The sequence below is a fragment of the Sturnira hondurensis genome, unplaced genomic scaffold, assembly GCF_014824575.4.
Source record: "Sturnira hondurensis isolate 20B ecotype Veracruz unplaced genomic scaffold, ASM1482457v3 Scaffold0014384, whole genome shotgun sequence".
NCBI classification, from domain to species: domain Eukaryota; kingdom Metazoa; phylum Chordata; class Mammalia; order Chiroptera; family Phyllostomidae; genus Sturnira; species Sturnira hondurensis.
This window is the reverse complement of record NW_028087015.1, coordinates 18,103,012-18,127,113: the sequence shown is the minus strand read 5'-3', so window position 1 is coordinate 18,127,113 and position 24,102 is coordinate 18,103,012. Positions and strand designations below refer to the sequence as shown.

The window sequence follows — 24,102 nt, the reverse complement described above, 5'->3', positions numbered from 1 at the left end:
TTGTTTTCTCACCAAAAGCTCAAAGGCCAGCCAATTTTTATACAGAAAGTTGAACATCAAAAAAGTCTAAAAAATAGTAAATGTCCAGAATGATTTTGGGGAAAAAAAATAATACTTTGGCATTCTGAATAATAGCATAATAAAATTTAAAACATTACCCTATTGTCCAGTTTTATATTCAGAGTATGAAATCGCTTTTTACAGTCCTCAAAACTGACCACTTTCACGAAGAGTTAGGTCTCCTTGAATGGATGGCACCGGGCTACGACTCCCTACCCCTCACCCCACCCCCGACACACACACAAAACCATAAAGCTCACCGTACGAAGTATGTGCTTTTTCTATATATTTATTACAGGTACAACAGAGGTCTTCATAAATAGTTGCATAAAATGTTAAAGCCACAACATTGCACATGATATGAAATAAAACCAAAACCCCCCCAATGAGTGCATTTACAGTATTTTCATCTGACTGTGTACTGCTCAACAATCTGATTGACGGCTTGGGGGTGGGGGCGGCGGGGCAGGGCCCGGCCTGATGTCCTCGGTGGTGGGCAGAACCCGCTGACACCCAAAGGGAGCCCCAGGCAGAGGGCAGGGCATGGGAGAAAAGGCGGGTGGGAGAAGGACAGACCGAAGGCAGGACCAGTCTTATATACAAGTAAGGCCTACATTTCATCAGAGCAAAACAATTCATTCTATTTTTTATGCAAAGGTTTGAGGTTGAATGCACGTGTCAGAAGCCCAGTTGGGCATCCCAGAGAGACGCGCACAGACCGGGCAGCTAGAAAAGCTCAGAGCCGGGCGGACGCCCAGCTCCAGCCCAGGCTGCAGGGCCGGCCGCCACGGGGGCGAGGAGTCTTCCCCAGAGGTGTCCAGTCTCTCTGTTTTGTTCATTAACACCAGTGGTTGAACATAGGCATTTCGTTTCCTTGAATAAGTCTTGGAAAATGATAAATTTGCAAAATTCTATTTGAGTTCGTTTAAAAAAAGTTTCTTTTACTTTTTTGCAGAAACCTGAATGAAAGACTGTGACACAGCAATGCTGTCTCCGCTCTCAGTGCAAGAGAAGGTCCTCCACCCCAGCCCGGCTGGCAGCCCGAGCCCCGAGCACTGCCAAGCACGGCTCGCTCGGAGTGCGAGTTCCACACGATGAACACACGGCAGCTGAGCAGTTACGTTGGTTTGTGTCTCTCTTCAAAATTCACATGGACAGCTGATTGGCAGGTGAAAGAGAATGAGAAAGAACTTCAAGACAGGTCAAACCCTGGGCAAAAGCCTGCTCTGGAGGAAGTTTTTAATGCTACGAATCGGTCGAACATCGTTCTGGTGTTTACGCCGCTCAATGAATGAGGTCAGTCTGGACGTGTCGAGGACGCCCGCGCCTTTGCCGTCGCTGTGGCCCGCCTGCAGCCACTGCTCCTGGAGGGCCAGCGCAGCCGAGGGACGCTTGGCAGGGTCCTCTTGTAGGAGGAAACACACGAAATCCTTGGCCTTCTGGCTCACTCCTTTGAAGTAGTCATCTGGGAAGCTAAAGTCTAGTCGGCAAATGTTCAGGCAGGTCTCTTCCACGCTGTCATCCAGGAAGGGGGACACGCCGCTGAGAAGCACATATGTGAGCACCCCAACACTCCACGTGTCTGAGGTCAGGGAGACAGGGTTCCCGAGGATGATTTCGGGGGCTGCAAATTCGGGGTTCCCCAGGAGCTGGTGGATGTAGTAGGTCGTGTTGAGTTGGACGGCATCTCCAAAGTCGGCCAGTTTAATTGTGGGCTTGGCTGAACTCTGGTCCACCAGGATGTTTTCGGGCTGGAAGACAAGACAAGGCAACTGTCATTTTCATCAACCCCAGCCTTAAGCATAAGCATGATGCTCACCGGAACCTGTGAGGTCGGCTGGAATAAACTGTTCACACGCAAAAGAGGATAAAACTCGTGGCACATAGGCCCATGGAAGGAGGAAAACAACGCACAGGAGCCGCTGCCCCGGGGCAGCTCACACTGGCCCTTTCTGGGGGTTAGCGTGAGGCAGTGCCTTCCACGTGCCGGCTCATGACGCTGGGCGGTCATTTTCCCTCCCAGCACCGAGGGAAACACTCCCTTCCTTTTGCCATCTGCGCCAAATCAGCCCACCAGCCCAGCAAAACTCCCAGAACTCTCTGAAATCCCATGAAATGTGTGAAGATCTCACACCACCCAAAGCAAGCTCTTACAAGCAAGAGTTTGGAAATCAGTATTCCCATTTCCCACCTTCTCAAATCTGTCCCCAGCCCTTCTTGAGGCATGTGGCCTGTATTCAGAGGACAAGTGGAGGGTGGACCCCCATACACTGTGGCCAAGCCATGGTCACATATGTTGCTGTCCGGGGAACCCCACTCACCTTTAGGTCCAGGTGTGCTATCCTGCAGTTGTGAAGGTATCGGACAGCTTCCAGAACCTCCCCCATATACGCTCTGATCTTCCCTTCGGTGAGGTTTCCCCATCGCACCACACAGTCGAGGAGACGCCCCTGGTCAGCCCTGCAGAGGAAGGAAAGCGCACGCCCGTCACTGCGGTGCTGGTTCACTTTAGAGACCTCTCTGAGCTCATTCGAAACAGATGTGCCTTCTCTGGGCCCCACTGTTAATGCTCGGTTCACATTTGAAGATTCTGTTCCACCTAAAGGCACAACTGCATCGAGAAGGTGATTTCTTGTTAACAGCATGGTGGTGATGCTGGTGTGTGTGTGGTGTGGGACAGGGCCATCCAACCCTTAGAGGGAAGCAAGAGGTGCCTGCCCAGCGGCTCCATTCAAACCCTGAGCTGTAGTTCCGTGACTGCAGAACGGAAAACAGGAAGGCTGTCCAGGCCATAGAGGTGGAGGCAGACAGTAAGGCAATACAGTAAGGGCTGCACGCTGGTCTCCACAGTCTTCCTGCTATGGATTTACTTTTAATATTTGAAAAACACAGACACAGAAAAAGTAAAAAAAAAAACCCCAAACAAATAGAAAACACTAAACACACAGCTGTCCATATGCTGGGGACTAAATACCTTCTATCGATTCACAGAATTTTCTGAGAAGAGTATTTTATTTTCCCATTTTGTGGATGAGGAAACTGAGGCCCAGAGAAGGTATGTAACTTCTCCAAGGTCACACAGCTCATAAGTGAAGGCTGGAATTGCAATGAGGTAGTCTGGCCGCGGCCTTTCTGACCACTGGTCTATGATGCCCTCTTTGTTTGTGAAACAGAAACTTATAGGAAGATCAGCCACTTGACTGATCATGGGGAGTAATAAAAAAAATTTATAGTAATTTGTTATGGAATAAATTCCAATAACACTATGATGAGGCCAAAACATTCAGTTTCCCAAGCGAAGAGAAATGATGGCCCAATGCACTAAAGCCTCTAAACCAGAAATGGGGGTCTTGTAGATTTTCAACGAGGACTCTGGGCCAGTCACATATGCATCCCAGAGAAGACAGGCACTTCTCAGTCATCAAGCTTCTAGAGCTGCAAAGGACCCAGCCAGGTACTGAAGGGCCACAGAAGCCAGGTCCCTGCTTGGACATCATTGCAGCCCCACAACCACCAGGACCAGGCAGAATTCTCATGACCTGTGGGGACGAGGCAGCATCTGCAGTTGGCAGAGACCGAGCAGGAGCCTCGACGGTGATGCCAGGCTTGCTGCTCCCGTGTGGGACAGCACGTGCCTAAAGGCTGTACTGGGAAGTTGTGAAACTGCTCTGATCGTAGACACACTTTTGAGAAGTTCTGTGAACCCTACAACCACGATTTCTTCACGAAACAACAATAAAAAACACTCAACATTGAGGCTGATGGTTACAAAGAGGGGAGGAAAGCACGGGTGTACACACATTTCCAAAACCAGGACGTAGCTGGTGGGGGTCTCGAAGGTGTCCAGGAGGCCGACCAGGAGTGGGTGCTGGATGTTCTGCAGGACTCCAAGCTCGTGGGTGACCTGGTCACGCTTCATCAACTTCTTGTTCACAAACTTAGTGGCCACTGCTCGTTTGGTTCCCTTCTGGTCACATTTCTTAACAACAGAGAACCTGCCCCTGGAACACAGGTTGGGAGGAACTGTCAGGCCTCTGAGAGTGTCACAGAGAAAAGGCCCACATGGCCGGAGGCCTCCCGACTGAGCCTGCCCACGGGCCCCACGACAGCCCGGAGGCAGCCTGCCTGTGTCCAGGCCCCTCGACTCCCCTGCCTTCTCAGTGGCAGTAGCCGCACAGTGGGACTTGCTGGGCAGACCCCACCTCGGCTCCGTGGAGAAATTTCTCCGTGGAGAAATTTCCTTGTTGTGTGTGAAGCTAAGGAGGGACTACTCAGTGCCGCCTGGTCACCGCCCCTGCCTTTAACAGGCGTGTCACTGCCATCCTGCCTTTGCAGGGTGCTTGTGCGGGGGCAGGTCACTCATCGCTAGTTCACAATCTCTGGAGCTGCACCCAAGGGACCACACCCGAGAAACCTCGGTGACATGCTCTGGACAACAGGATCTTGGATCTTAGGTCTGAGCCTGCTGCAGTAGTTGGATGAGATGTGGGCGTGGGAAATTGAGGAACAGAAACTAACCTGTGGCCAGGGCAGGCTGTGGGGGGTTAAGATGGCCACACTCCTTTGCTTGCCCTTCTGTGGGGGGCGTGCATGTGTGTGCGTGTGCATGGGTGTATCTCTCCTCCCTGGAACCTGGGCCGGGTGGAGGCTGGTTCTGACCTGCAGAATTTGGAGGGAGCGTAGTTGCTGAATTCTGAGGCTGGGACTTAAAGAGGCCTCGAAGCTTCCTCTTTGGCCCTCTTGGAATGCTTTTGCCACCACAGGAAAAAGCGCTGGCGGGCGGGGGGGCGGGGGGGGGGCGGGGACCACATCCCAGGGGAGACCACAGACATGGGGGCGAGGCCCAGGCGAGGCCAACAGAACGACTGCCGATCGAGAACCTGACGCAGGTGTGGTAAATCCCTGCCGCTCTGAGGTGGCTGCCCCGTGCAGTCCAGGGGAGAGGAAGTCCTATAGGAAAGGGGCAGGGGACTCCTCGCTTATTTCCCCTAGGACGGGTCATGCCCTGGGGGCACAGCAGGAGACACTGCGTTACATCAGTGGCAGCGTACGGCACTGGGTCTTACTTTTCTCTCAGAACCTAAGCTGAAAATGTCTGTTACTTCCTCACCATTGAGCGCTGAATGGCAACTACAGGCTATGTTGCAAATGTAATACCTGTAACTTCTGCCTGCTGGCAAACACACCGTTTACCTTCATTGTCTACCCTCACGGGGAGTATGTCTCATGAGCTGCTCTCTGGAAAGGGGCCCTGGCTCGTACCTGCCGAGCTCAGCCACTTCGCTGTAGAAGGAATCAAAGTTGTCTTTCCAGGTCACCATGATCCCGTCACTGCCTGGACCTGCAAGAAGAGCGGCACCTGCCCTGAGCGTGGGGCATGCGGCACGTCACTGTGGCTGCCGAGCGTCCTCGGCTCATCGCAAGGAGCACGTGCTGCCCTAGGCACATGAGCACTGCACGCTGGGACTCGGCATGGAGAACGGGGGACTTATGTGACAGAAATGAACTCACATCTCCACTTCCATGATCTTCCCACTCATTTCTCCAAGTGTCAAAATATTCCCCTTAGCTGTCACTTGTGATTTGTTTTTTAGAAAGTCACCTGTAGAATTTCTGTGACATCTTTTAAACATTAGAACATTGGTGAGTCTTCACTATCAAATTTAAGGCTTTCTTGTGCCGTAACCTCCAAATCAGAATACTTCCTTTCTCCGACTTAATGGGGTCCAAATATTTAGGATTAAAGCATCACCAAACCCTTATATGAAATGTTAAAGGGACTTCTCTAAGAAAAAGATCAAAATATGAACAGTAAAATGACAGCAAACAACTCAACTGAACCTAAAAACAAATTAAGCAAACAACTAAAACAAGAACAGAACCACAGAAATGGAGACCACATGGAGAGGTATCAGCAGGGAGAGGAGTGGGGAGACTGGGAGGAAAAGGCACAGGGAATGAGCAGCATAAATGGTAAGTAGGAAATAGACAGGGGGAGCTTAAGAATAATATGGGAAATGGAGAAGCCAAAGAACTTATATGTATGACCCATGGACATGAACTAAGGCAGGGAATTCTGGTGGGAGGGAGAGTATAGGGCGGAGAGAAATAAAGGGGAGAAAAAAAATTGGAAAACTGAAATAGCATAGTCCATAAAATATATTTTAAAGAAAGAATGTGAAATAAGAGTTCTAAGACAATTCTGTTCACTGTCTACACACAGGATGCTCCAGACTCAATTCGCCTTTCAGTTCAGATTTTTATTCTCGTTCTTGGAAGCAGCGTCCAGTACCTGGCGCAGCTGCAGGATCAAGAAGAAATCGCAGCAGCCCCCTACCACACAGCTGCCCACGAGTGAGATGGCAGTCGGGGGTCAATCAACACATGCTGCTATGGAGCATCTCCACGTGTCGTGTGAAACCACTGGGAAATTTAAAAGGCTTACGACGTGGCTTCTGCCGTCAATAGCTCGCGGTTCAGTGAGGAGAGAGAACAAGGCCTTGCTGGGTCATGGAGAGAACAGGGGTTCAGACCGGGGACTGGATCTCATTGAGGTCGCCTTGAGCTCATGGAGGGGACAGGAGGACACACCCACCAGACGGGCCTTTGTTAGGGTCCGAGACAGGCACAGAGGCTGCACAAGGCTCAACCACACTCCCTCCTTTCCTCTCTTCCTTCTCACTCATGTTCCACAAGACCAGCTGAGATCAGATTCTCTCAGCCCTAAAGCGTCAGCTGAACTAGATTGAAGAGAAACTGGGTACAAGAATGTGTTTTGATGACTCAGAGCACAGAACACACCTTGTTCCAACCCAGAAGCTCAAGTGCCCAGTGGCCACGGGCCGAGGTGCCCTGAGGTCAACCACCTCCCGACGACCCAAAGACTGCGGCTGCTACTCACAGCTCTTGTTTGGAAGGCCCTCAGTGACACACTGCCATATTTTTCTGGCCATGTTGTGGGAGGGGGATTCTGGACTTGAGACTCCAGCTCAGGAGTGCAGCTTACCTAGAACCCTCAGACTGGCCGAACACGAGGCTGAACCCATGTCATTCACAGCGATGCACGTGTAGATGCCGTCGTCTTCTGTGGTCACGCCGACGATCTTCAGAGCAGCCTCTCCTAACTCACTGATGCACAGATGAGAACACGCATGTCAGAAGGGCTGCCCTCACCTCTCTCCTTCAGGGTCCCAGAAGAGACGGGGCTCAAGGACTGATGAGGAATTTCAAGTGGAGCTTTAATTTTAACTGCACACCCAGATAACAAAATGTTCCCTCTTGGGAAGCGTCCCAGTGAGAAAGGTGACCCTGGGCCTCAGTGACGCCAGCCACAGTAACACCAGCCTGCGAAACTAGCCCACAAGCAAGCCTCACTCACCTGTAGGAGATGCTGTAGTGGCCATCGTTGTTTAAGGTGTTGTGTTCAGGGCCTTTCCAGGTGATCGAGGCCTTCGGGCGTCCACAAACTCGACATCTAAGAACAACGGTCTCTCCTGTCTCGCATGTGACCTCACTCAAGGGAATGACGAATTCTGGGGGAACTGCACGAGAAAAGGGTCAGTGTCACTGGATCTCTGGGCCTCCAGTCACACCCACCAGTGACTCCCAAACAAACGAGCGGGACCTCAGCTCCTGCCTGAGCCCTGAGCCCCAGGAAGTCAGTTCCCCCAGGTCACACTTGAGTGTTCTGTGATGCACCCCCAGACCTACAACCTGTAAGACCAGACGAAAGAGATAATGGCGCTCACCGTCATACATGTAGTTGGGATTGAGAAGCTGAAAGGGAAAAAACACAGCGGTATTAACCAAAAACAGGGCTGTTTTGAGATACATCACTTTTATTCCAAGGCTACAATGATCATTGAAAGATGAGCAGAAATACGACTTGGTTTGCCAGTTTTATTCACAATTGACCACATTTTCACTCCTTTAAACACACTTGAAGCTTCCTGTCACAAGAACTGGGGTGAATTTAAAACACAAAAGTGCTGCTGAAACTCGGAGACGACCATCTTTCTCCTCCTCCGAGCTGAGTCCAGCCATGCCTGGACCTTGCTTCAGCAGGACGGCCCGTGTCCGGACCCAGGGTCCCTGGATCCCCAATGGGAAGCACTTTCTCTTTCTCCAGGCAAATCCCCCACAGGTGGAAGGCAACCTGATTAGAGTGTGAAGCTACTGGAGCCAGGGAGTTTGCACCAAGGAACCTGTCTACCGGCATCTGGTCACTGCCCCTGGGGTCGGAGACGGCCCCCCCGAAGGCAGTCTGAGCTGCAGCTGCTCTGCACTGTCTGCTCCCCAGGATCCAGTCTCAGCTTCTTCCAAGGACCCGACAGCGGTTTTTTGTAAAAGCCAGGCATGCACCTGGTGAGGTGTCTGCTGCATGTATGCCTGGTTCCTCAGAATACATCCGTGTGCTGATGCCAGCCAACACTGCCCGAGAGCCCTCTGCAAAGCCTGGCAGGATCTGCTGGTGCCAAGCAGGCTGGGCCCCCTGGCCTGGGGTGCACCACCCTCCACGATGCCTGTGTCAGCATCAGCCCCTCCTGCCATCGCTTCTTGGAGACACCTGAACTCACCTTCGCAGATACCTTGTTGCTGAGGCCTTCCCGCGATTTCCGATAACCGTTCTCTAACTTGCCTTCCCGTTTGCCGTCTTTATCTTTTTTCTCAGATTTTTTCCTTAAACGGAGTGCTGTGTGCCAAGATGTTGACTTCCTAGGGGGAAGTCAATGCGTTAATATCCTGCCTTTCCAGTGTTCAGCAACGATTCCGGAAAGCGTTGGAGAAAGCGGACTATGCAACTCACGCAGACACAGGGTGGTGGAGCCAACTTCCCAGCAGTGGTCTCTGCCGAGAACACTTTCCCGTGAGTCTCAGGGACAGGGACATGAAGCCAACACGCTCTTAAATCAGATTTGGAAGGGAAACCACAAAGGTGCCTATGACGGTTGACCTTAGGTATCAACCTGACTGGGCCATTGGGTGCTCAGCAATTTGGTCAAACATTATTCTGGGTATTTCTGGATGAGATTAACATTTTATTTTTTAAAAGATTTAATTTATTTATTTTCAGAGAGAAGGGAAGGGATAGAGAAAAAGAGGGAGAGAGATATCAGTGTGTATGAGAATCATCGATTGGTTGCCATGCTTCCAACTGGGGACCTGGCCTGCGACCCGGGCATGTGCCCTGACCGGGAATCAAACTGGTGACCCTTTGAATCAAACAGGCCAGTGCTCAATCCACTGGGCCACACTAGCCAGGGCTGGGTGAGATGAACATTTTAAGTGGTAAAGCCAGTTACTCTTTATGCAGTGGTGGGCATTACCCAATCAGTTGAAGGCCCGACTAAAACAAAAAGCCTCATTGAACAAGGGGAAGGGGAAACGTTCTCTAGCAGATTCCCTTTAGATTTTATCCCCACCGTGGGCTGCCCTGGGTCTCTACCTGCTGGCTCACCTCTCTGATCGCATGAGCCAGTTCCTTATAATGAACCTCTTTGTCTCCCTACACACACACACGCACACGATCTCTCTGGAGAAGCCTCATACAGAGCCCAAGAATATTTTTGGAGGAAAAAACCCCCATAAAACTGGAATTCTTGAACAACATACTAGAATGAAATATTTCTATGTACCAAGGAGAAACAGGACAAGAGATGGTTGTTGGAGCTAGGCTCTCTGTACCCTGAACTCCAGCCCCCACTGCAGGGTGTGGGTGAGGGTTCACAGCTGAACCCAGAAGCACAGCCTGGGCTGCAAACCCAGCCAAGGGCAGAGCCAAGCTTGGAGAGGACCACGACCTCCCTCTGGTGCCTTTGGGTCTGGGTTCCTGAAGCCTTCAGAGACTTCCGAAACCACTGAGTCATGCAATGCTTCCCGGGAGTCATGCGACTGGCCTTGACCATGGCCAAAGAGATTCAGTGAAGGGAAGTTTTTGAATCCAGCACCCAACTTCAGTGTTCTTTAAAGTAGCATTTAGTGCCAACCAAATTGTTTCCAAGTTTCTTAACTAAACTAACCTTCCCGTAAATATAAGCTAAGTTACCTTATATCTTTACCTGCAGCTTACAGAATGAGTACCTTTTTAAAAAAAAGAATTTATTTATATTTATTTTTAGAGAGAGGGGAAGGGAGGGAGAAAGAGAGGGACAGAAACATCAATGTGTGGCTGCCTCTCACATACCCCCAACTGAGGACCTGGCCCACAAAACCCAGGCATGTGCCCTGACTGGGAATCAAACTGGCGACCCTTTGGTTCGCAGGCTGGTACCCAATCCACTGAGCCACACTAGCCAGGGCCAGAATGAGTATCCTCACTGAGTATGTCAATAATGACTTAGGGTCCTTGAGAAGTCCTACAGAAATGCCCCCACTCCCTGGACATCCGGGAACTAAAACACCATCACTGTCTTTCTAATGGCTGGACACAGCTGCGTGTTCGCAAGTGCAGGAATTAGAGAGCCTGCAGAGCAAATCTGAGCAAAGGAAAGCCACCTTCGCTCTGGGCTCCACACGGTGCTTGGAGTGGGACCTGAACTCACAGAGAGGAGTGCCGCTTTCTCTCCCTACCATCCGGCCTCCCAGGCCCTCCCCACGCCTGCCCCACCGGGCACTCACTTGAGGGTCCCGTCGGGGTTCTCCATGATGACTGTGCTGGTATGTCCCAGGACAAAGCCTGGAATCCAGCCCTCGGCTGCGGGGCACTGGTCGGTGGCGGCTCGGAACACCAGAAACATGTTCTGCTGATTGCTGGCCAGAATCTGAACGACCTCTCCTTGATAGACGTTGATCTCATCCTCCTTCACTGCCGTGTAATCGTGTGTCACCAACATGGTGGAGATGTTGCTACTGCTGCTACTTTCACTCTGTAGGCGGGGAGATGGAGAGAGAAGAGGCAGAGGGGCCTGAAACGAGGCTGGTGACAGGAACTCGCTCGTCGGGGTGCATCACGGCACGGCGACTCAGAGCAGGCTCACCGGATGGACACGGAGGACGCCACACTCTCTGCTACTTTGTGCTTTTTCAATAATTGAAAACCAGAGTTTAAGCGATTTAGGGACAATCTAAAAAATAAAAACCCAGTGCAATGAAGTCACTTTACTTTGGAAGCTTTTATTTCTGCCCCATCACTTTAGCCCCACCTCCTTGTACCGTTGCAGGAACGGCTCAGGTCTCGTGTTCATGCCATGCTGGGTTCCTCCTATGTCACAGCAATGCCACTACAACTGTCATGTCACTGAAACTGCTATTGAATTAAGGAGCTGTGGACTGTAGCCCTTCAGCTCACGGACACGTCAGATCATGGAGGAGCTCCCAGATCCGGCCAAGATGCTGGTATAATCATTTCCACCCCCCTTTCCCTTCTAAAAAAAGAATGCATGATACTTAAAAGGTTTATTAACTGTGATTCTGCTCTCAGGAATAGCTGCTCTGCCTCCCCGTGTCCCTTGGTGGGTGGCCTTCTTGGGAGCTTGCTGACAGAAGCGCCCCAAAGGCACTGTGGCTGTGTGAACACATCATCATAGAGGACCTTTGAACACCATGGGCCCTGAGACTGAAGCTTCAAGGACAGACTCTTCCAAGTGAAAGCCCACGCCACACTTAACCTGCAGCCCCAGTGGTACCCAATCTCTTTGGGACACCATAGGTTCTACAGTGCCCAACACAGCGACTGACATATAATGGACACTCAATACATGTTCAGTAACGCAGTCAACAAGGCAAGATTGCAAACGTGAAATACAGATCGTTTCTAGGGCCACCTCCCTGGGCCCACAGCCGAGTGCTACTAGCTGGAGAGTAGAACAACACAATGGCAGCATTTGTCCCAAGGTATCATTTACCAAGTGACCTATTTGTTTCAGAGGAGGAGGAGGGAGAAGGGAGGAAGCAGAGAACTCCGCCCAACCCTAAGGTGCATCTTGCCTGATCCCCTCTATCAACAGCCAGGACGTAGGGAAAGGCAGTGGCTGCCCTGCTCCCATTTGCTCTCAGAGGCTTCCACTCAGGGTGCTGTTCAGACATTCCCGGGTCCCCAAGGCCCCGATGACGCCAGTCTCTGCCAGCTCTGGCTCTCGGACACCTGGGACAGGCGTAGATGTGACTGTCAGACAACACTGCCAAGTGTCTGTCCACCCTGGGCTACTGGACTGGTGTGAGTGCGTGCTGGGGCAGAGGCGGACCATTGCCAACAAATCGGCGCATTTTGACTCTGTAGGCCAGGCTCTGAACAGAGACCAGCAATGGTGTTGAAGTTAACACACCAGGGGGCCGAGCTGTCACTCCTGTCTCACTGGGGACATTTGTGCATTCCTGCCCTCTGTGGAAGCCCACGCTGTCCTGTGGGGCTTTGGCACCTGCACAGTCATTTACACAGTCTTATCCTTATAGTGTGTATTTTAGTAGTTCGGCTTATCCAGCGACAATAGCTTTGAGATTCCAAAATCAAATTTGCTAAAAAACATAAACAAAAGGCAACTTCTGGCACAACTGCTTTTGGTAATGTAGCATACCAGGCTACGTCTCATAATTTGACTATTTCCCACAATGATAGTAGCTATTTTAGAAATTCTTCCCATGTACCAGGTGAAGTACAAGGACATCTAAAATCTATGTTATTTGATGTTCACAACCACCTACGGGGTGGGAGGTTAGGAAGCTGCACGGGCTGCCAGGACTCGGAGAGAAAGGCAGGGCTACACTTGCAGTGCCACCTAGGTGGGCATGTGCAGGGGCTTGTGTGCCCAGGACTGGGAACGGACACAGTCACCATTTGGGTTGACCCACATCCACTCCACTCCCACTCTCTGTAACTCTCCAGAAGGTGCACCTAGAAACGAGGAAGAACCTGGGACGTAGGTTAGGCCCAGCTGCCCAACTGTGACCACAGACGGCTCCACGAAAGTGGTCAGGAGGAAAGAGGCCGCTGCCCACTGATCGGCCAGGGGACAAGGTGGCCCAAGCGGGCGGGAACAGGGCAGGGCAACGGTTCCTTTTAACTGAAATACTCAGAGAGTCCACAGTCCAAATCCCCATCTGAGGCCTCTAGTGGTCCTCCTGGGCACCTAGGGCATCCCTGTAAATCACTCTGACCCATCAAAAACGCTGGCAATTCCCTGGTTACCTGCCACATAAGAAAAAGTGAGAAACAGAAAGAAGAGGTAAATTTTGCAACCTAAAATTGCTGGGTTAAGCGCCACAGGGGACTGTGCCTTCGTCTCAGTGGACATTCGGGGAGGGAGTCGGGGACTGGCCGTTACGCCGTGTGCACGCACAGGTGCCCAGAGCCCAGCAGGGATTCCTGGGCTGGGGGAGCTGGGTGTTCACTCCCAAACACCGACTCGGAACAGTCCTTGCGAAAAGTGTCCAGATTAGGCCAAGCTCACATCTGGGAGACAGGCCTGGTCACTGGGCCCTTGCATCTTCTCCTCTGGCTGGAACTGAGTGCTGATGCTCACCTGCATACCAGCATTGCAGGCCTAACCAAGGGGCCAAACCCCTCTGCAGGACACGGGAAGGCACCCACCCCACAGTCACTGGTGACGGCCACTGCAGGGGGTGCCCGTTCAACTGCCTGCTTGTGAGAATAAGACTCAGGGTAAATAAATATGCCAAGACCCATCTCCTAATTTCTTCCTCAATTAAATGTAGAGTTTAACAACATAGAAGAAACAATAGGAGTAAAGGGTAAGGCCATGTCAACCCAAACAGGGAATTAAGAGAAGTCCAGAGAGAGAAAGACATGCAAAAGACATTTTTTTTTTTTATAAAGAGAGACACAGACCCTTTTAGGGAAATGTATTTAAAATTTTATAAAGCAATCACACATACACTCATTAGAACAGTTGTATTCCCTCACGCATGCCTTCAGGAAGGTGTTATGGGTCAGACCATCTACTGTGGAGGAAAACAGTTGGGTGGAAGAGTGAGGAGGCCACAGAATGGGAGGAAAGCCCACCGCAGCAACCCTTCTGCTTGAGATCACAACCCAAGTGTCGGGCAAAATGAGGGTGAGGATGCACGGAGAGCTGCAGTCCGCACTGCGCCCCCTGCTGGACAGAATGCCGACACGCTCCCACTCCAGCTTCCTGGGCCTCTGCTCCGGCCGCTGGCAGGAGACCCATCTCCAGAAGCCCTTAAAGCAGTCTCTCTCTTCCCGAGTGAAACTGTGGGGGGAGCAAATATTTTCACTGGAGAGATCCCTGCCCCCCCCCATATTTTCAGTTTAGTTTGCTTTGAGCAGCTGTTGGAAGTTTTCTTGAGGAAATTTTTTTTTCCAGCAGATGAGTCAAAAATGCTGCAAGGACAATTTAAGGCATAAAAGAGCACGACCAAGCGACGAGCAACAAGCTTATCAAATGTAGGTTTCAAACTAAAAACGAGGGAGGCAGCAGGGACACTGACCCCTCTAAAAAATGTGAGCGAGGAAGGCAGGGGAAAAAAGAAAGTTCCAAGACAGTCTACTGGTCGGACACGAGAAGACTCACAGACGCTGCATTCTAAAGGTTAACGACCGGCTTCCCCATGTTAGGAGACACAAACAAAGCAAAGAGCGAGTTAGTAGAGATGAGCGCAGCGCTGTCCGGGAGCAGGAGGAGTTAGGAGACGCTGCTGTGGAGCAGGAGGAGTTAGGAGACGCCGCTGTGTCGCGGGCCGCAGCGCCCAGGCCTGCAGACAGCGGACGCGCACACAGAGCTACACGTGGTCTACGTGGTCAGTGGCGGACGGAGACCCGGAGGAGCTGGTTACTGCGGCGGCGCGGAGAGCCAGGAGTTAGTACGAGGAGAGCGGCAGCGGCGGAGGTTTAGAGGAGCTGGCGGGACAGAGGCGGTGGGGCGGACGGGCGGAGGCTGCCGGGCGTTCTTACCCCATTGCTCTGGGCAGACTGCACGGACTGCTCGCTGGCCGAGGAGCACGTGCTCATGCGGTCCGTGTCCTTGCTCGGGGCCGCGTGGCGGTGCGCCTGCCGCTGGAGGGAGTCACTGTCTCCCGGGAAGGTGAAGGAGCCTGGCCGGCTGGCAGGGGAAGCCGGGATGGAGCTCCAGAAGGAGCCCCCCTTCTGCAGGGGGCTGCTGGGGGCAAAGGGCTCCTTGCCCAACGGAGAAGGGAACGTGGTGGAGAGAGGAGAGTTCAGCGGCGAGATAGCCCCGGGCCTGGGCTTTCCCAGGGGCAGGGAGCCCAGGCCGCTTCGTGAGCGGCAGTCCTCCTTGGCATTTCCGTCCTGGCTGGCACCTGCCGTGTTCCCCGCTGACTTCCTGGGGCTGTCAATCACCTTCATCTTGGGGATCTGCTCCGCTTCTCTCTCGGGACCCTCAGACTGGCCGCCGGGGGCGTGCCTGCCCGGCTGTCCGGGGCCAGCCTCCAGAGTGAGGCTGCTGCTGGGAGGAGGCAGTGAAGGGCCGGGAGTGGACATACCTGACATCTTGTCTGCCTCTGCCTGGCTTGAGGCTGCAGAGGAGACCAGCACGGGGGAGTGGTGTCGGACAGGCTGGGGGATCCGGGAGGGTCTGCTTCTGCTGGAGCTGGGGAGGCCACTGCAGCTGCTGGGGCCACTACTGTGGTTGCCGCCACTGCTGCTGCCACCGGGGGTCGCACCTCCGCCGCCCCCACCTGCACTCCCCCCACTGTGGTTCCTCTGATACTCGATTGGTGATGTCAAGGCTGTAAAATAGGCAAGACACAGGAGAGAATCAGGGCGCTGAGGACAAGGTGGTCGTGGGCAAAGCAGAAGGAACCTGGTGTGATCCAAAGGGCGTGCTGGACATGAACTCCCAGAGTCGCCCTAGGGTGATCCGTCACAGTCGCCTCCAAACCTCCAAACTGCCACCTACACCTGGCTGCAGCAGACTGACACCAGCCAGTAGTAAAGGAAAAGGTCTTCAATGCTGCCGTCCAGTCCAAGGGCACGTTAAATGGACTCGATGGAGGGCAGTGGGCATGTGTGAGTGGGCGGGGGGGGGCAGGAGAAGGCCAAGGGGGCAGAAGGACAGAGTGAATGAGGACAAGGGTGAGGGAGACGTTCACTGCCTCAGAGCAGAGAGCAGAGCCTTAGCATCTCCACCAAGTGGAGAGGAGTCGAGTTGGCTGGAGGTCCTGGGCAAACCGCCAATGTCAGAGGGAGGCCCCGTGCTGCTGGAGTCTCCACTGGGACTCCACCAGCACCAGCCAGCTCCCGTGTGGGGGAAGTTTACTCCAGCTGCTGCAGAGAGAAGCTGGCTAGGAGCTGAGGAATTCCTTGGTCACCAGGGAGGAGGCAGGGGTCTGGGCCACCTCTGTTTTGCAGACTGGACACAAGAGATAAGGGGTGGAAAAGCATTCCACACACTCCCTTCTGGGTCTCAGCTACAGTGATTTAATTTGTTACACAACCGTCTGCAGGGAACCTCAGGAAACATGCCAAGTGAGATACATGGAAACACTAACACAAACACTTACGGTACAAAAACCTTTGAGAAAGACAACAATCAGACATAGCCCCTTTCTGCCTGGGAGCCATCAGGCACGTGAAAAAGCACCCTGGAGCCAAATGACAGTTCACAAACTCTGCATCTGCCGTGGTCTCTCACAGGAATGGGGGTGGAGGGGAGCAGAGGTGCGGCAACCTGACCCAGGCTCCCGCTCCACCGCTGACCTTTTCCAATCCTCCAGTACTGCCATTATCCTACCTAGATCGGGGCCAGGGAACTACAGCAGGCTGGCTGACTCATGCTAGCGATTTGGAGGCAGTTCATTTTACTTTAAAGAACAAGGTAAAAATTTAGAGATTCCTCAATAGTTACAGATTGGCATTTAACACAACACTTGAGAACACATTAAAAGAGGCCTCACCACCTTTGTTCACTGCCACACAGTGAAGCATTTTTCTGCATGCACAGGAACTGCTGTCCCTTGACCCTGTGCATCTAAATTTAACAGCAAACGTAAAATAAGATCCATCTGTGATCTGGACAGGACCTTGGAGTTAACATCCAGGCAGCTCATTTCTCACTGAGGCCCTTGAGTGTCATGCGAGGTGGAAAGGCGGTTTTGTGGTAACAGAGCAATTACAACGTCCTGTTGGACTGGGGCACAGACATGGACCATGAACATGGAGAAAAGGATGAAGAAAAGCCATTAATAAGTATTTTAACTTGTGACCGAATTCTTGAAGCTCTTCAGTGATCACTGAATTGAAAGCAGAGTCGAAGTCAGCAGTGACAAAAAGAAGCAAGCAGTTTCAGGTCACAGATATAAAGCCACAATAATTATCTGCACTGAAGGCCCATTGCTCTCCTATAACAACTCATGTCAAAGAAGCTGGGGGGATAGAACATGTCTTGTTTTCTAATGGTGCAGGGAGGTGTACATGTGTGATGCCATCGAACACAGACTTCACAGTGGCACTCAAGGACATCCCAATTCCACCTGCTGCTGCAGGTTTCCTCACGCACTGCCATCCCCAGATGGGGGATCTGGTGCACATACGGCGCGAGAGACCACGTGGGACAGGGTGAAACGGCAGCAGTGTGGGACCCATATCTTAGAGCCAGGCAGTGTGCTCGGAATCCTGACTATGCCGCAGACAGTTTGTGGGACTTTGGGCAAATTACTAATCTACTTACTCCATGCCTCAGTTTTCTCGTCTATGAAATGGGAACAATAGGAATACTTGTCACACAGAGTTGCTGTGCAGAGGGAGTGATATAGTAGATGGCCAGTGCCAAGAACAGTGCCTGATGCGTGGAAGGGCTAGGTCAGTCCTGTCATTGTGACTCCCATGTGGTGGGAGAGAGAAGAACAGCAATGTGTGTGTTAGGGACAGACAACACACACCCAGTAACAGGGCACAAATTACCGTTTAAAAAATTGCGCTGGTTTTCTAAAATCTGGTTGATTTCATGGATCCATGTTTGCCGGACACTTGGACTGGACGAATGCAAAATGAAGGTCTCCACCACGTCACCTGTCCTTGACGTCAGGGCAAATTTACAAGGATCATTTTCCACGTTTTCCTCTAGGCAAAGGCAACTCACCTGAAAAATATTAAAGCATGATTCCCAATGGCCATAAGGTGGGAGATGACTGGTGATGAATGAAATTTGGCCTATCCACACAATGGAACTTATTCAGTCTCAAAAAGGAAGGACAGCCCTAGCCGGACAGCTCAGTTGGTTAGTGTCATCCTGATATGCCAAGGTTGTGGGTTTGATCCCCGGTCAGGGCACAAACAAGAAACACAAATAATAAATGCATACATAAGCGGAGCAATAAAGTGATGCTTTCTCTCTCCCCCCCTCCTCTCTTTCTCTAAAATAAATAAGCAGAAAAATTTTTTTTAATTACTAAAAAGGAAAGGCACTTTGACGCATTACCTCGTGGATGAACCTTGTGCACATTAGGCTAAGTGAAAAAAGCCAGTCCAAAAAGACAGACACTCTTGTGATCCCACTTAGAGCCGGTCGGTCCCCAGAGCAGTCAAATCCACAGAGACAGAAAGGATGGCCGCTGCCTGGGGTGGGGTGAGCTGCCCGCCACAGCGTGAGCGCACCTAATGCCACTGCACTGTGCATTTTAAAATGAGCGAGGCAGTGCATTTTACGTTATGTGTATTTTACCATAAAAAAATAAAGTGCATTTATTCCTATGGGTCAGGGGGAAAGTAACGTTTAGCCTATGTCAATGCTGAAACCGGCACACTTCAGGCTGTGAAGAGCACAGACAGCAGATGGCTAGAGTGAACTGAAAGGTTCTGAAATGTCAAGTAGTCAATGAACAAAGCATCAGGACATGTTGTCATTAAACAGGACACAGTCCATCAGCATGACGGGCACACACATGAGCACACGNTGCACATTAGGCTAAGTGAAAAAAGCCAGTCCAAAAAGATAGACACTCTTGTGATCCCACTTAGAGCCGGTCGGTCCCCAGAGCAGTCAAATCCACAGAGACAGAAAGGATGGCTGCTGCCTGGGGTGGGGTGAGCTGCCCGCCACAGCGTGAGCGCACCTAATGCCACTGCACTGTGCATTTTAAAATGAGCGAGGCAGTGCATTTTTTCCTATGGGTCAGGGGGAAAGTAACGTTTAGCCTATGTCAATGCTGAAACCGGCACACTTCAGGCTGTGAAGAGCACAGACAGCAGATGGCTAGAGTGAACTGAAAGGTTCTGAAATGTCAAGTAGTCAATGAACAAAGCATCAGGACATGTTGTCATTAAACAGGACACAGTCCATCAGCATGACGGGCACACACATGAGCACATGAGAAAACACGCTAGCGCGCATCACCTTGATGCTGTTCTTGAACAGGAATCCTGGCATGGAGAAGCCTTTCTTTTTATCCAGCGGCTCGCTGAAAATGACGATCTGCTCGAAGAGGAAGACCCGCCTCTCTCTGCAGCGAGGCAGGAGCCCTGCATCTTGGTCTGTGACCAAGAATGTATCCTGTAAGAGCAGCTTGCCCTGGGCAACAATTTTACCCTAAAACAAGGAAACGGGGGCAAAGGAGGAAGATGAGAAAACATTGCATTCTAAGTTAAGAGACAGGAAGTTCTGTTTTCTTTAGCTATCCTCCCACAGAATCTTATCTATTTCTTCTATTAATTTACAGAGCTTAACATTTTTTTTCATGAGTCCTTAGATCTAAAGAGAACTGATATCTAATTAAAATTCTATCCAACTTCTGTGTAAGCCACTGGCTTCTGTGACCGCCACTGGCTTCTGTGACCGCCACAGACCGAAAGTGGATCTAGCGCCCAGGTCACTGGGGACTAGGGTTCTGAAGGCCCGGCCTCTGTGCCCGAGGCACTGGCACCACCGGCAGGACGCAGGGGCAGGAACCTGTGTTTTCAGAAGCCCTGTGGGGGCTCTGCGTGTGCTTTCTTGAGAACCACAGCAAAAGAACTTTATGTGCAAATCTCTAAGTAGGAAGAACAGTAGGTAAGAAAAGTAAAAACTTCTTCCCTGTCCTTACTCAACAAATTTTAAAAAGTTGCTGGTCCCAAAATATCTTGAGGACACTAACAGGTAATAAATATGTGACATGAGTCATCTGGCAACTCACAGAAACGGTGGTCAGATTAGTGATGAACACAGGGACCCTGAGGTCAAGCTCCCGGGGTGATGGGTGGACAGAGCCCTCTGTTTCCCCCACCCACTGGGAAGGCAACCCCGCTTTTATGGCAGGAGAGAACCCAGGAGACAGAGCAGAGTGAGGTCCCCCCGAAGCAAATCAAATGTACCAAAAAGGGGTTGAAAGAAAATATCAGTTTGAAGTAAAGTGAGAGAAGATAGAAAACCAAGCAAAAAAGGATCAGTTTTCTGCACATGCAGATAAATAATCCGGCCCAGGGGACGGCGGTGCAAGCCCCAGGGGGCAGGTTAGAGAAGAAGAGCACTTTACGTCAAATCCTTGCAGCCGCCCGACGTTCATCATGTCGTTGCATCGCTTCGGCACTATGCACATGACCTCCACAGCTCTCTGGGGGTGGGGACAGAGCAGCCAGCAGTCAGCCCACAGCTACACCTCCAAGTGCAGCTCCTGCCCCTCCTGCCCTCCGGCATGCAGAGGGACATCTACGTGGTAGGGAGACCACCACCACCCACAGCAACAACCCCTCCCAGGGACAGACCCTGCAGGGACAGCAGGCTGCTTCGGAGACAAGTGGGAACGGCCTGGGGGAGACTGGGCCAGGCCAGCAGGGTGTATGTACCTCTAGTTCTGACGTATCCAGGCTAGCTTTTTTGGAATACTTGAGGAAGTCCTGCAAGGGAAATGGACAGGACATGAGCAGGTGACGTCACAGCAGCAGCTCACTTTTAACCACTCCTGACACGCCGGGCACTGGTTGAAGAGCTTTAGTTCTGATTTTTCATTTTTTCTCTCCCAGTAACACAAGAGAAAGGTGGACTTCAAGCTGCAGCAAAGCAGTCAGAGCAAAACTGTCCGAGCAGGTAACGGTCGCTGTTTCCATCCAGAACAAGCTCTTAGTCTCTCTTTACATCCAGTTTATAGGCAAGAAAAATCTCTGTGCACTTAAACGGTCATGTTCATCACAGAAAATAGTACCTATGCCTTTAGCTGTGCTGAGCCAACAGAGACGAATGGGCAGTGAGGAAAAATGTCTTTTTATCTAAGGCTCACAGAAGGTCAGAGAACAGGTAAGGTCAACATAGCTGAAGAAGAGTCGTTAGTATTCAAAGGTCTGTGGTGGAGGGAAAGTTCACTGTAACTGACACTGATTCTGAACTTGATGTAAATGCAATATTGAGAAAACAGTGTGAGGTGTCTTATTAGATTTAAAAAAACTATTCTGAAATATTTAAAATCAGAAATCACAAGACTGCTTTGCGCCCCTCACCTGCCCATCCCTTCTGTCCTCCCTCACCACGTCTCACCTCACCCGACAAATTCCCGACACCAGAACTGGCACCCGCGAGTCCTCACCTTCAGTAACAGCTGGTATTTCATAATTCTCTGCACTGGTTTGATTAACAAATCTGTGAGTTGCAACCTATGGCCCAGGCGCTGCTTTAAGTCCTGTGATTTTAAAGGAGGAAGAAAGGCAAGTGTTGTCTTTTAAAGAGCAATGTGTGAGTCCCCTTACTGGCCAGAGACGCCAACCCACCAGAGTAAATGTGCTGAGAAGAGGCCGCCTGCACGGAGACTGGGTGGTTAGCAGGTGCTCTTTCTCAGAAGGCCCAAAGTTCTCACTTTAGCCTTCTAAGCCATTTTTCAAAATAGTCTTTAATACGTGTTTAAAGACTTGCTTTCAACTGCCGCCTTCTATTCATTCATAGATTTCAGTTTCAGGCTAAAAATTACGATCACAAATTATTCTGAATTTGTGCTGAGCCTTAAGCTTAACACTGATTTTTTTTTAAGAAACCTATTTTCACAATGGTCCCAGTTTTCCGAATGCTGAGGGATATGATCCCAGATTGAATCCATACTTGTTTCTCTCATTTCTAGGAAAGAAACATGGGTTCGGATGTCTTATAACTGAGGCTGACTTCCTGAATACTCCTGGGTAACAATGAGTATTTCAAGTTTTGAAAAGCAACGATAACAAAAGATTCAGAAATGCTTTGTTTCTGTCTTAGATCTTACCTCAAAAAAGGTATCGATGTATTCTGAGACGATGTGCTCAGACTTTGGTTTATTTTGACAATAAACTATGTACATGTGCAACCTTCTCTCCTAGGAATGAAAAAGGCAAAGAGAGGGGTTACAACAATCAGAAGTTCATCACACTGCAAGGGCACACACACATTTTAGCACGTTCAGAGAGGAAATTTTCTTAAAAGAAAAAGGCCTGGTTCTGACTTGCGGGAGCCCATTCACGCTGCGGGCTGGCCCTCTTCTCGAGGCTCCTGAACAGTCCTCACTGTTGCTCCCTTGGCTGCATCCGATCAGGCCCCTCACTCTACTGGGCAAACACCAGGGGCAGTGGAAGGACATGGTTCTTAATACTGAGGAAGAACTACTCTTGCTCCTTCTGCTCCTTCACCCCCTGGCCGTGGTCTTGGGAAGTCTGGCTGTTTTTTAATAGGGAAGAAAAGCTCCTTGGTCTCAAATACGAAGGCAGGAAAAAGCAGACAGTGAGCCATTCTTAACCTGGGAACCTCCAGGTGTGGTGTGCACACGCCCGGGGTCCCTGAGGTCTTGCAGGGGCCCGTTCACAACTGTTTTCCAAATCACACTAAGATGTCATTGCCCCTTTCACTATGCCACGCGGCGCACCGAGGTGCAAATCCAACGGTGGGTGAAACGGCTGGCGTCTCAGCACATGTCGTCACCGCCACACGTGTGCAGTAAAAACAACAGCCAGTTTGACCTCAGAACATCCTCGTGAAGTAATGCAAATACATTTCGTGAAACTCCATCATGGAGTGTGCATCTTTTGGACGTTCTTATGACCTAACAGAGGTCCTCGAAACAGTGGTGCAGTACACGCTCGCTGTCTCCAGGAGAGCACTGGGGTGGGGGCTGGGGGCTGCACCACCGCTTACTGGAAAGAATGCTGGACACCAGCCTCAGTTACGTTTGCTCCAGTGCCTGGTGGGTGCCTTCTGGAACATGAACAAAGTGAGCCTGTTGTTTCAAGGCAAATAGCACTGTCTGGAAATAACGGCTGCCACCGTGAACTTGACGATACTTAAAAAGACTTCTTTGAAGAGGTGGGTGGTACTACTAACAAATCTCATTTCTGATATTGTGTAGTGAGATGTCCAACATCTGGGAGACTTGTCTAAATCGGTGCGGCGGTGTTTTCTGAACGATCGATGCACGATGCCACACACTGGCCCACAGGTGACAGAACCTTGACTTGCAAGAAGTTCAGTGGCTTCCGGTGTCACAGTAGGTGAGAAAGAAGGTCACCGACTTGTTTTCGGGCTCTAAGCTGCAGCTAACCTTGAGGAAACCCTCACCCAGTACCGCCCCCCCCATCCCGCCCCGCCTCTGACAATCACCAGTCTGCTGTTCTCTGTCTTTACAGGTCTGTTTCCCTTCACTTGTCAAATTTGGGTGCAGTATTCAAACAAACTCTCTATATTGGTCTGAAAAGGCTATAAATAGACTCAGCCCTTTCCAACCATATACCTGTGGGAGAATAGACTTATTTTAAGTAAAATACAGCACAACAGAATGAACACATAAGCAGATAAGAAAATCCATCTGTCTTCTAGTAAGCTAGGCCAGCGATTTTCAACCTTTCTCATTTCGTAGCACACACAAACTAATTACTAAAATTCTGCAGCACACCAGAAATATACTTTTGCCAATATGAAAAAAATAGGTATTATTTTGAGTGATTTTCAAAAATAATAATAGTAATTATTTGCCCTTTTTGTTCCAAAGTGACTTTAAAAAATCAGGTACCTATATTTCTATATAAGGATTTCTAGTAGCAAGAATTAACCAATCAGATGCAACCTTATTAGGCAATGTGGCCAATAAGATGCAACTCTATTACATGACCTATATATGTACGGTTCGGGTCAGGGCATTCACACCCAGTGGCTACTATGTTGGCTGTTGTCATTTTTTATTGGACAATCTAAG

The 24,102-nt window shown here is 50.7% G+C and overlaps 1 protein-coding gene across 6 annotated transcripts in view; it reads right to left on the bottom strand.

Annotated features, from left to right (window-relative positions):
- Positions 1 to 333: 333 nt before the first annotated feature.
- Positions 334 to 24,102, bottom strand: part of TRIO (trio Rho guanine nucleotide exchange factor) — a 328,151-nt gene continuing 304,382 nt past the window's right edge. For 3 of the 6 annotated variants that reach the window (XM_037063017.1, XM_037063016.1, XM_037063021.1), the window contains 16 exons: positions 22,147 to 22,236; positions 21,484 to 21,576; positions 20,750 to 20,800; positions 20,440 to 20,517; positions 19,326 to 19,517; positions 17,894 to 18,071; positions 14,927 to 15,720; positions 10,678 to 10,925; positions 8,637 to 8,775; positions 7,809 to 7,836; positions 7,439 to 7,601; positions 7,067 to 7,188; positions 5,323 to 5,401; positions 3,861 to 4,061; positions 2,382 to 2,520; positions 334 to 1,811 (listed from right to left, as the gene is read on the bottom strand). In XM_037063017.1, coding sequence (XP_036918912.1) covers positions 1,263 to 1,811; positions 2,382 to 2,520; positions 3,861 to 4,061; positions 5,323 to 5,401; positions 7,067 to 7,188; positions 7,439 to 7,601; positions 7,809 to 7,836; positions 8,637 to 8,775; positions 10,678 to 10,925; positions 14,927 to 15,720; positions 17,894 to 18,071; positions 19,326 to 19,517; positions 20,440 to 20,517; positions 20,750 to 20,800; positions 21,484 to 21,576; positions 22,147 to 22,236 — 3,144 coding nt within the window. In that variant the 3' untranslated portion in view covers positions 334 to 1,262. The other 3 variants (XM_037063020.1, XM_037063018.1, XM_037063019.1) reach the window with 3 other exon arrangements.